Genomic DNA, 12,263 nt, shown 5'->3' on the forward strand with positions numbered 1-12,263 from the left:
ATAATTAGTAACTCTATTCTGCACCAGCAGCATAAGCAAGGTAGGTGACAGAGATTGTAGAACAGACCCTGGCAGGTACAGAAGGGTATCATTTGAGCAACTTATTCAGAAAAGATAAAAAAATAATCTACTTACTAATTGTCACACCACCACCACCATTAAGAGCAATTATATGGAAGGAAACCAGGAAGAATGCCAGACTTGTATTTGTCCTGAGCACAAAAGGGAAAAAAATGGTAAAAATATCTACATTTTTCTCTCATTCATTTTAGATGAGAATGCATTTTGCCTCTTCTCACCAGAACCCGCTGTTGCATCAGAAACACCAAATCAGAAAAATTAAGTTAAACAAAATTTGTTTGGACAAAAATTAATCTGTTACATCTGAAGACCACAGGGCTGAACAAATGGGATGAATTTTAGAGTACAAAGGCAGTTTTTTGATAAAAAATACTAAACATCTGAAGTTGAAAGATCGGGAAATGACAGGCCACTCTTAGGCTCAATCTTAACGGAGCAAAGTTGCTGGGTTTAGTCACAGTTACTCCTATGACTCAGGAGATCCTAAAATTAAAGTCATTTAAAATAATCACAGTTATTACCTCTGACGTTCTGCTCTGAACAGTAAACAGTGTTATTTGATGACAGGCTCTTCTGGCGTCTCTGCAGAAAGCCCCCGGAAAACTTACACGCCAGCCCTGGGGGAGAGTTTTTTGGGGAACCCAAAGCCGGGTGCTGCTCTGGAGTTTGCCTCTGCCAGAGCTGTCTGAGGCTCCATGGACAACCCCAACCACCTGCAGGTTGCTGATGGAATTTTATTTACTTAGAATGGGATCCTGTGGATAAGCATCCGTGAATAACCCAGCATATACAAAAAACAAAGAGGCAGTGATCGCAACTAAATCAAGTGAAAGATATTTTTTCATTATTATTTAATTACTTTTAATATATCACTCAAGAAATGGTCTCACAAGAAGCAAGGTAGGAATGTGAAGACATAAATTTTAGAGGAAGCCTTTTCCCTGTGTGCGCAGAGATTACCTTACGCCTCCTTTCCAGGAGCACCTACTATAAGCAACATGCTACTTAACCAAGAAGTTCGCACACTGCATTAAGTAGCATGCAACATCCCACTACATGATCTTTAGAAACAGCCCAAATTTATTTCAAGGCGCAGCGGTTTTGTAGCTCCGTCTTATCAAGGATGCTGAAGTCTGGGTGACACCATGATGCTGTGGAAGCGGGCAGAAACACGGCGTCGTTCTTGGTATTACGTGGGCTTCTGCGGCACTGCCTTCCTGCAGCTGTTCGCTCGCGGGTAGAGATGGCAGGAAAAGATGAGCTGAACGTTACAAGAGGAGTAGCGATAAGCTTGTCGGAGAAGGCCGGGGAAGGGGGCGAGCAAGCAGATGGCTGGCAGGGAGTGTAAGGGGCAGAGCAGAGGAGCACCTTTCAAAAGCACGGTGGTCCCAGTGGTCTGGAGGAGTGGGGCACTCCTTCCTCCTTCCCTAATACTGCTGCTGGGAGGAAGGCTCAGCCCTTCCTCAGGGCCGGCTGCCCCAGCTGCTGCTCCCCACTCCGGCTCTGGCTCTCCTCCTGGGCTGCCCTTCCTGGGGTGGCCTTGGCACCGCAGCTGCAGCTCATGAATATGCAATCTGCTGCTACATATGCAACAGACCGGTAATTCCTCTTCAACCTTGTGGCTATGGTGCTTTTCACTTTGCAGAAAAAGCTCGCCAAAACAGCTTTAAAAAGGAGGTAAAAACTTTTCTTCTATGTGTGCTTTGTAACACTTACATAAGTGTTTACTATATCTTATAGGATTGGATAGGGGTTGCAATTCGCCTTTTATGTAGATGCAAACAACGTGTTTTCCAAGTTTTTTTGTTGTTTGGTTGGGGTTTTTTTCAGCAGAGCTTTTTGAACTTGTGTTATCCTTAGAGAACAAGTTTAAACTTAAAAAGTCACCAAAGTGGATAAAGGATAGAAGGTATTATCATATTTTCTTATTAAAAATCTCTGGAGAGGTGTTGCTGCCTTCCCAAACCAAACATTTCCATATAAGTGATTAATATCTGAATTAATATAAATATGTATACGCAAGTGGCTTCTTACCTACTTATTGTATTAAACGAGCTAGAGACGTCTTGGCATTCTCATAACATGAGCACTGGGTGTCTGTGTGAGGGCTCCTGTTCATGTAACGTGTCAGTGAACGTACAGTTTGGGAGGAAACGCTCCCGTGCAACTTGAGCGACAGATTCTCACTCCTGAGTAAATACCATCCCCTGTAAAACACCTCCTAGTAATAAAAGTTCTTCCCCACGAAGCTATCGGGGAGAGTTCAAAGTGTTTGTGAATCATGTCGAATAAAGGTTCCCTGTGCATGGGGGCGATGCCATCGTGCAGTGGGGTTTTCTTCTCGCCGACAGGCAGGGACCGGGGGTGGCCCGCGTTGCGCCTCAGCACGCACCTCCCAGCCCTGAGCACGCTCCTCTGTGATCGCCAAGACCCTGGCAAGCACCTCGCCAACTTTTTGTTGCCTTGCACCAAAGCGGGCAGCAGAAGGTGCTGGGGAAGGTGCTCCCTCCCACACCTCTGCCGTGGCCGTTTGCGCTGCCAGAAGGCCGAGGTGACCCCACGCACCCACCAAACGCGGCGCAGCTTGCCAAGGTAAAACACGCGTCAGAGTTGCATTTAGGGTGCAGAGGGAGAAACACTCAAGTAATACGGTGGGATGGGCTCTTTTTTTTTTTGGGGGGGGGGGGGTGGATTTCTTTTTTTTTGATGTGATAGGGGTTTTTAGGGGTTTTTTTTTCATTTTTTTGGTTTGTTTTAGGATTTTTTTTTTTTTTTTGGCCAAAGGCGAATGAGGTGCCGCTGCTCGCAGCCCGCCGGCTGGGAGCCCGCCCCGCCCCCAGCCCCGCAGCGCTCCCTGCTCGGGTCGAGCCCCGCCGCTCCCGCACCGGCCAACGCGCCCCGCGGGGGCTCGGTTCCGCGTGTGCGCAGCCCCCGCCCCCCTGCCCCTCTGCGGGCGGTGCGCGGCAGCGGAGCGCCCCCCGCGGCAGGAGATGGGACCCCCCCGGGCCCTCCGCGCCCGCGCAGTGCCTGCAGGATTGTCCCCACGCGTGTTCATCGCTGTGCGCGGAGGCGAAGTTCGCGGGGGGGGGTGGGGTGGGGAGCGGCTCTGAGCAAGAGTGGGGGGTTACAGGGAGAGGGGGCGCTTGGTGAGCGGCGCGCCGCGGGTGCCCGCTCAGGTCACAGAGTGCTATTAACGTGCGTGTTAATTAACGGGCGGAGGGATGTGCCGGGGGCTGCCGGACAGCATCCCAGCATCCGGGGGGGGGGAGGGGCACGGGGGCAGGCAGGTTTCCCTCCCGCAAAAGCTCAGTAGGAGCCGACTCCGAAGCGCTTCTCGCAACCCACAGAGCGTGGGGGTGTGGAAAAGAGCAACTGCCAGGGCTGCAGTTAAATAAGCCTGAGCGCTGGTAATCTTCGGCTTAAGGAGGGATGGCGGGGGGGAAGGAGATCTGCTGCGGTGCTAAATCTTGCTCTTAAGACAATTTTAAGCGATTTTAAGCGGTGGGGACTGCGGGACGATGTCCATCTCAAACCTGCAACCAGTGCTTGCAGCATCGCTGCAGAGCCGTCCCGCAGCTTTGTCCCCACCAGCTCCCGTGCTCCACGGGCACGGCAAGCGCCGGGAGGGGTGCTGCTGGCCGTGCCCTGAAACCCTCGTGGGGAGGGCTCGTCGTCAGTCGCGACATGTTTCAGCAGCGTCCCAAGGGCAATGTGACGGGCACTGCCGCTCTGTGACGGCGAGCAGGCTGCATTTCAGATAGAAACTCGCAGCGCAGTGCTGCTCGGGGAAACGGGGGTGGGGGTGGGGGGGTGGGGGGTGCGGCGGGGGAGGGAAATGGTAAGGATCGTGGCTAAAAAATAATAACTAAATAAATAAATAAATAGCCCGGGGCTCGCTAGCTCGGCGTGTTCCCACGCCTGGCAGCCGAGGCTCAGCGCTGCCACCTCGCGTCCCTCGCCGCCCCCCGGCCTCACCGAGCCTGCAGGAAACAAACTGAAGTTTCGAGGCGCCTTTTTTTTTTTTTTTTTTTTTTTTTAAGTTGTAAAACGCGGAGAAATCTTGCCAACGCTTTTAAAAGTGCGTTTGAGACGGAAGCTGAATGCTCACGCTTTACACCTAGGCTTAAAAATTCGGGGAGCTGGAAGGCACTTTCAGGCCAGCGCTGGAGGATTAGAGGTGGAAGCAATTAACTTCAAGGAAACAGCCAAGGAATTGTAGTAAAATGCTTTTATGGAGTTTCACATCGTGTTCTTACACTCGCTTTATGAAGCAGTTCTCATTTGCACTTTTGTAAAGTTTTCACTCGGGAGATAATAGTGCCGTGCCAGTCCCACTGCCACGCTTCCCCAACTGCCATCAAACCGACGGGATGGCTCTCGCCGGGGTAACACTTCACTCACCCACAGAGAATTTTTATTCGTGGCAGTTGAGACCTCGCACACGGTGGCACAACCTGGTGCAAAGCTTCTCTAAAGCTTTTTCTTGCCACCTCTCATCCTGTCATCTCGGTTTCTTCTGCTTTAACCTGTGCGTGTAGAAACGTGAGAAGACCGCTCTTGCTCTGCACTTCAAAGTGATATTGATACATCTGAATGGATATTTATATGTAAAATATGAGAGCTGGGGGTGGAAATCCTTTCAGATAGCACGCTAACAGGTGGAGCAGCCAGCAACTCCCGACTGCTCCCACTCCCAGGTTTTCACGCTGTTGCAAACGAATACCAAAGGTGTAAATAAAGCTGGTACCTACCCCTGACACCCAAACCGCTGTGAGCCTCTGTCTGTGCAGGTGTTGGTGGTTCTATGGTAGAACAGATTTGGGGCTGGGGGTGGGTGGGGGGGAGTAGCACAGCATGATTTACTCCTCCCACAGCGTGAAGGTGAGAAACCCACTGATGTCACTGGGTGTCCTCAACCCAGCAGCAAGCGGTGGGTTATCCCATGCTCACCACAGGCTGGAGGAGGAAACAATTATTTGTGCAAGCAAAGAGGTAATTTAGTTTGTATCTTTGGAAACACTCTCAGCAACCTAGGTGACCTACCTCGGGAGCTATTAGGAATTCAGGATTTTTCCCAGCGCTTGGTGACAGTGTAACAGTTTGAGTTCAATGTAGGATCCCAACACTCAAAGCCTGTCCCCCAGCCCCCAGAAACCCTGCTACAGGATCCTGCCAGAAATGATCTTGCAAAAAACGTGTAACTTATTTTTAGCCCTCTTTCTTAGATGTTTCAGCTGTTTCCAACCTTTTTTTATTTTTTTTTTTCTGTCTGACTTAAAAAGTGGTTTTAATCGGTTTGGTGTGCAACAAAAATTTTCACAGCTGTTTTTGTCCTGCAACCTTTTTGGCCCCTGGCCTGTGGGGTGACTGCGGGGTGACGCAAGGAATTGGGGGGGGGGGGGGCTTACAGTGCCATTTTTAATGGCCTTTACCTGAGAGGGGGTGTCTCTGGTCCCACGCGGCCTGGAGGGGGGCCTCACCGCATTGTCACCCCTGCCCCGCTCCTCCCCCCCCATGGGTCCCAGCAGGGCGGCAGGACCGCGGTGAGCCGGCAGCCCCCGGACACGCACCGTGCGCCCAGGGCGGGCTCCGTGCGCCCGGGGGGGGCTGCCTGCTCGGGGGGGCAGGGGCAGGCACGGCAGCACTGCCGGCTGAGCACCGCTTTCCCCCCTCCCGCTCCCGGGGGGACCCACGGGGGTCGGGCGGTGCGGAGGGGGGGCGGGGCTGCGGCGTGCGAGAGCGGCCGGTGGCGAGCGCTGCCCACGGCTGCACCGGGGTGGGGCGTGGGGGGTGCCAAATGAGGTGGCTGGCAGCGTTAACACCGCCCGCGCGAAGCTTGCCCCCCGCAGAGGGGTTCCGCCCGTGCGTGCCCTCCCACCCGTGGCGGAGGGGGCGTGACGGCAGCGCTTCCCGAGGGGTGACGACCCCCTCCGTAACGTGCTGGGTGTGACCGCGGGGGGGGGGGGGGCATCCCCCGGAACCCCCACCCGCAAGGAGACACATACACAGTCCCCCTCTTTGTGCGGGCAGGTACGTGTCCCCCACGACACCCGCGCGTGGGGGTGGGCTGGGTTAACCCCCTCCCTTCCGTACACACACGCTTTTTCTTATTAAATTATTTACGTTACGATGATTTTTGCTGATTTCCTGATATTTTTTCTCCCGGGGGATGGGGGGCGCGGGCACGTGCACGGCGGGGCGCGGGGCGGCGCGCGGGGCTGCCCTCCTGCCCCTTTTAAAAAGTTCGCCCCGCCGCCGGGAATGAGGTCAGCGCGCGCGCTCCCCATTGCACGCGGCCGGCATTACCGCGCCGCGGCGGCAGCCAATGGCGGGGCGGCGGGCGGGGCTTGGCACGCGGAGGCGTTGGATACAGCGCGCCATTGGCCGCCGGGCGGGCTGCGAAAGGATAAAGCGGCGCGGGGCGGGCGCGGGGTCCGCTCTCAGCTGCAGCCGGCGGAGCGCGGCGTGCGGGGGGCGCGGGGCATCGCCCGGCGGGCGGGGGCGGCGGCGGCGCGGGGCTCCGCGCGCGCGGAGCAGCAGCCGAAGCAGCAGGAGAAGCCGCAGCAGGAGGAGCAGCAGCAGCAGAAGCAACAGCAGCACCGGCAGGCAGCGGAGGAGAAGGAGGAGGACGGGGCTGGGCGACCGGCTCGCCGCTCTTCCCACCGGGGACGTACACACTCGTTCATGCACGAGCGCTTTTCTTTATTTTTTTTTCCCGGGGATTTTTTTCAATTATCATTATTTTTTCCTTTCCCCCCCCCTTTCTTAATTTTTTTCTTTTTCCTGAGGGGTTTTCTTTTCGCTCAGTACCTCGCAACTGCCAAACCTCACCTGCACAAACTCCTGGCTGCCGACCCCGCCGCCACCACCACGCGTCCTGGAGCCGGGGTTCTCGGGGCTCCGGGGGCGCGCCGCCTCCGCCCTCCCCCGCGGCCGTGCGCGCTGGCCGTGCCCAACGCTGAGGGACTTTCGGCGGCGGCCGCGCTGCTCTGCTGAAACGCCGGGGGCAGGCGGAAAGCACTTGTGAACCGGACCAGCTGCTTCGGGGAGTGGGGGCAGACCCGAGGTGGTGGGGGGGGGGGGGAAAAAAAGCAGACCGACACCCACCCTCCAAAAAAAAAAAAAAAAGCCCAAAACACCCCAAGAAACAAAACATAGCAAACTTGGACGAGCGGCTCGCGGCGCTGCTTTTGCAGAAACTCTGCCTGACCGCGGGCGGCCCCGCCGCCGCCGCCTCGAGGGGGAAAGGACCGTGCCGCCGGGGACGAGGCGCCGGTGTGGAAGTACAAGTGGTGCGGGGAGCCGGTGCGCGGCCGCGGGGGGCTGCGCGGCCGGCCGCGCCGCCCCGGTGCCGCTGTGAGAAGTTGCGCGCCCTGCCCCGCGCCGGAGCGGCGCTGAGCCCCGGCGAGCCCCCCCCCGCCGCCGCCGCGATGGTGCAGCAGACCAACACGGCGGAGAACACGGAGGCGCTGCTGGCCGCCGAGACCTCCGACTCCGGGGCCGGCATCGAGTTGGGCATCGCCTCCTCCCCCACGCCCGGCTCCACCGCCTCCACGGGGGGCAAGGCGGACGACCCGAGCTGGTGCAAGACGCCCAGCGGGCACATCAAGCGGCCCATGAACGCCTTCATGGTGTGGTCGCAGATCGAGCGGCGGAAGATCATGGAGCAGTCCCCCGACATGCACAACGCCGAGATCTCCAAGCGCCTGGGCAAGCGCTGGAAGCTGCTCAAGGACAGCGACAAGATCCCCTTCATCCGGGAGGCGGAGCGGCTGCGCCTCAAGCACATGGCGGACTACCCCGACTACAAGTACCGGCCCAGGAAGAAGGTGAAGTCGGGCAACAGCTCCGCCAAGCCCGGCGACAAGGCGGACAAGGGCGGCGGGGGCGGCGCCGGCGGCGGCGGCGCGGGCGGCGGCCCCGGCGGCTCCGCGGCCCCCGCCAAGCCCGCCCCGAAGAAGGGCGGCGGCGGCGGCGGCTCCAAGCCCTCCCCTGCGGGCGGTGGCGGCGGCGCGGGCGGCAAGCCCCACGGCAAGGCGGCGGCGGGCGGCAAGGCCGCCCCCTTCCCCGGGGAGCCGCCGGCCGCGCTGCTGCCGCCCGAGCACCAGGCGCTGTACAAGCCGCGGGGGGCGGCGGGTGCTCCGTCGGGGCCCGGCAAGCCGCTGGCCGAGAAGAAGCTGAAGCGGGTTTACGTCTTCGCGAGCGGGCAGGCGGCGGCGGCCTCCGCCTCCCCCGGCGGGGCCGTGCCCGGCAGCCCCACGCTGAGCAGCTCGGCGGAGGCCGGCGATCCCTTGAGCCTGTACGAGGAGGGGGGCGGCGGGGCTGGCCGGCCTGACGGGGACTGCGGCGGCACCGGCTGCCCCTCGCCCTCCGGCTCCGGCTCGCCCTCGGATCACCGCAGCTACACCAGCCTGCGCGCCTCCTCCCCGGCCCCCTCGACGGCGCATTCCTCCTCCGCGTCCTCCCACTCCTCCTCCTCCTCCTCTTCCTCCGGCTCCTCTTCGTCGGACGACGAGTTCGAGGACGACCTCTTGGACCTGAACCCCAGCCCCGGCTTTGAGAGCATGTCCCTGGGAAGCTTCAGCTCCTCGGTGCTCGACCGGGACCTGGATTTTAACTTCGAGCCCGGCTCGGGCTCGCACTTTGAGTTCCCGGACTACTGCACGCCGGAGGTAAGTGAGATGATCTCGGGGGACTGGCTGGAGTCCAGCATTTCCAACCTGGTCTTCACTTACTGAGCCGGGAGCCGGGCGCTGCTGGAGGAGGCACAGCCGCGCGGTGCCGGCAGGACTCGCCCACCCCGCCGGGGCGCTTTTGAGTTTTTTTTTTAATCATTTTTTAATTTTTTAAAAATTTTTATTTTTTATTTTTGGCTGGGAAGGGGCTGTGGAAACTGCTTGTGCTTGGGGGAGAGAGGCGGCAGGAGCGGGACCGCCCTCCCCGCGCAGAGCGGCCGGCAGCCCCCCTCCTCCGGCTGCAGACGGACCCCCCGGGAGCCGAGCTTGACGGTGCTTTTTCAGAGACTGGCGGGAGCGAAACGCTGGTTTTCCTTTTTTTTTTTTTTTTTTTTTTTTTATTTCCTGAAAAGAGAGACAGAGAAAAGGGGGCGGGGGGGGGGGGGGGAGGGAAACACACACACCTCTGGGTTCTTTGTTGTTGCCCACTTCATGCGAATAAAGAGGAGGGGGAGCGATGCGCTGTGCTGGGCGCGCACTGGATGTGTTGAGCATTCGCCCTTTCGTGTGAAAGAGCGACCAGAACTGCTTGGAAAAAAAAAAAAAGGAGAAAAAGAAACACACACACAAAAAAGAAAAAAATTCACCAGGCCCCTTGCAAGGTTCACGTTTGGGGGGAAGAAATCCTGTCCCGGTTTCTTCTGCGGTGCGAGGAGGCGGCGATGATGGGAGGAGGAGGAGGAGGAGGTGGCTGATGGAGCTGGACTGAGATCCTGGTTAAGCGGAGAAGAGCCAGACTTACACTCGAGAGCTGTCTTGGAAAACACGATGGGGGAAAGATAATAATAAACTGAAACGGATTTGCACGTATAGATGAGGTGGCGGCAGCGCTTTTCTCAGTCACCTTATGTCATATGTAGAGAGAAAAATAAGGCCGAAACTTCAAGAACACTGAAAACTTCCTTTGAAACAGAGACCGAATGGGAACAGTTTCTGTCGTGATGTGGTACAGGGGAAATGGAGGGCGATGGCTTTTGCAAAAAAACCACGAAAATACACACAAAAAAAGTAGTTTTTTTCTTCTTACTCAGAATCGTGATGGTGTTGGATTATTTCACTGGTGGGGTTTAATATAGCATGTTATCCTGTCTATCTTTTTAAGATTTCTGTAAGACTGTTGAACAGTTTAAAAAAAAATAGTGTTAGGATAATATAAAAGCAGATAGATGGCGCTATGTTTGATTCCTACAAAAATATCACCAGCTTTTTTTCATTCTTAACTCTTTAAAGGATTCAAACGCAACTCAAATCTGTGCTGGACTTTAAAAAAAGAAAATTCAGGACCAAATTTTTTCTCAGAGTATGTATGTGTTTGTTCCTTATAGCTGTAAATGAAAAGACTGTTTTTTCTCACCGATGCTCCATCCTCGTATTTTTTTTTTTCGCTTGGTTTGGGTTTGTTTTTTTTTCCTTGTAAATGTAATCGGATGCCATTTTATAAGTGGACGTATTTATACTGGCCAAACATTTTTGACTTGTATTTCTTTGTCCTTTTTTGGTAGTTCTCGTTGTTACCCGCACCATTTTTATGTCTCCTTCACTGAAGGGCTAGAGTTTTAACTTTTAATTTTTTATATTTAAATGTAGACTTTTGACACTTTTAAAAAACAAAAAGAGAAGAGAGATGAAAACGTTTGATTATTTTCTCAGTGTATTTTTGTAAAAAATATATAAAGGGGGTGTAAATCGGTGTAAATCGCTGTTTGGATTTCCTGATTTTAACAACAGGGCCGCTGGTTGTATCTCACACGCGTGTGCGCTCACGCTCACTCACACTCACACACCCACGAATCAGCCCCTACTTTGTCCATGTTTACACTCCAATCTGCAGGCATCTTAAAGTGACAGCATCCCTCGCCGCCGCGCCTCCCCGCAACCCCCTGCCTCTCCGGGGAGGGGGCGGGGGGGGGGGGGGGGGGCGGGGGGGGGAGGGGAAGGGAAAGACTTCAGGCGTATACACTGTATGCTACCGTTTTGGGGAGAAACCTGTCCCGAAATGAAGTAAAGCAACTGGTGCATTTACACAGAAGGGATCCTGTACCTTTAACTTGTAAACCACATCTTTTGCACTTTTTTTCTAAGCAAAAACGTGCCGTTTAAACCACTGGATCTATCGAAATGCCGGTTTGAGTTCGCGACACTATGTACTGCGTTTTTCATTCTCGTATTTGACTATTTAATCCTTTCTACTTGTCGCTAAATATAATTGTTTTAGTCTCTTATGGCATGATGATAGCATATGTATTCAGGTTTATAGCTGTTGTGTTTAAGATGAAGAAAGTGAAAACATCTTTGTACATTTAAGTCTGTATTATAATAAGCAAAAAAAAGAAGATTGTGTGTTTATGTATGTTAATATAACATGACAGGCACTAGGACGTCTGCCTAATGAGGTGGTTCCGTTAAGGGTTTAACTTTTTTTTGTTCTTTTTGTTATTTTTTTGGTCATCCATCCTGTGCAATATGCTGTGTAGATTTTTTTTTTTTTTTTGTCTTAACGATCACCCTCGACGCAACGTTGGGAAAGAAGAGAAGAAAAAAAAAATCATGCCAGCTAACCATGTCAAGTTCACTGCCTGTCAGATTGTTGATATACCTTCTGTAAATAACCTCTTTTTTTTGTTTGGTTTTTTTTTTTTTGTTGATGGTTTTTTTTGTTGTTTTGTTGTTTTGTTTTGTTTTTTTTCTTCGGGAAGGAAATAAAATCAGCTGGAACTGAACCCTAACGCTGGGCTGCGGCTGTCATCATTGCTACGCCCCCGGCCCGCTCCGGGAGGGGTTTTCTCGGGAGGGGTGGCCGAGCCGCCCCACCCCCGGGGCCGCCGTTCTGGGTGGGGGGCTGCGGAGTGCCGGGCGTGGGGGGCCGCCAGGTGGTGGGCTGCCGGGTGGGGGCTGTAGGGCTGCCGGCGTGGGGGCTGCGGGGCTCCCGGGCGGGGGGCTCCAGGGGTGACGGGGTAGGGGCTGCGTGGCCCCGGATGGGGGCTGCGCGGTGCCGGGTGGGGGCCCCGGGCTCGGCATCTCCAGCGGGAGGGGCGCGATGGGGGGTTTTAGCTGCTGCCCTCCCCGGGCAGCTCGCCCTGGCACCGCGGGTGCAGGTTATTTTCCCTTTTAAGAGATTTTTTTTTTCTTCCCAATTTTTTCCTTTTCTCCCCCTCGGTGAGAACCGCCGGAGTGAGCGAGCCCGCCGCGCCCGGGCAGCAGCGGGGCCCCACCGCCCACCCCCCATCCCAAACACTTCCTCCCTTCCCCACCCCATCCCAAATCCTTCCTTTCCTTCCCTTTAATGGAGCCTTTCAGAGGCAAAGCATTTGCAAACGCCCGGCCATCAGCGCCCTTAGCCGTGTGAATGCAGGGGGTGGGGGTGGGGTCCTGGCCCTTAGCTCCCCGCCGGTGGGGGGAGGGGCACGGCCGGTGACCCCGTTGTGTTTTGATGTGCCGGGTACCGTC

General features: G+C 55.5%; 1 protein-coding gene across 1 annotated transcript; it reads left to right on the forward strand.

Moving 5' to 3' along the window:
* The first annotated feature begins 6,613 nt into the window (after positions 1-6,613).
* Positions 6,614-11,343, forward strand: SOX4 (SRY-box transcription factor 4). The gene has a single exon (XM_037381478.1). The coding sequence runs from the start codon at positions 7,512-7,514 to the stop codon at positions 8,817-8,819; it is 1,308 nt and encodes a 435-aa protein (XP_037237375.1). The 5' UTR covers positions 6,614-7,511; the 3' UTR covers positions 8,820-11,343.
* The last annotated feature ends 920 nt before the right edge of the window (positions 11,344-12,263 follow it).

This window comes from Falco rusticolus, chromosome 3 (assembly GCF_015220075.1).
Source record: "Falco rusticolus isolate bFalRus1 chromosome 3, bFalRus1.pri, whole genome shotgun sequence".
Taxonomy (NCBI): domain Eukaryota; kingdom Metazoa; phylum Chordata; class Aves; order Falconiformes; family Falconidae; genus Falco; species Falco rusticolus.

What these genes read in the sequence shown, in the direction of transcription:
- SOX4 (XM_037381478.1), top strand. Translation starts at nt 7,512, where the DNA reads ATGGTGCAGCAGACCAACACGGCGGAGAACACGGAGGCGCTGCTGGCC.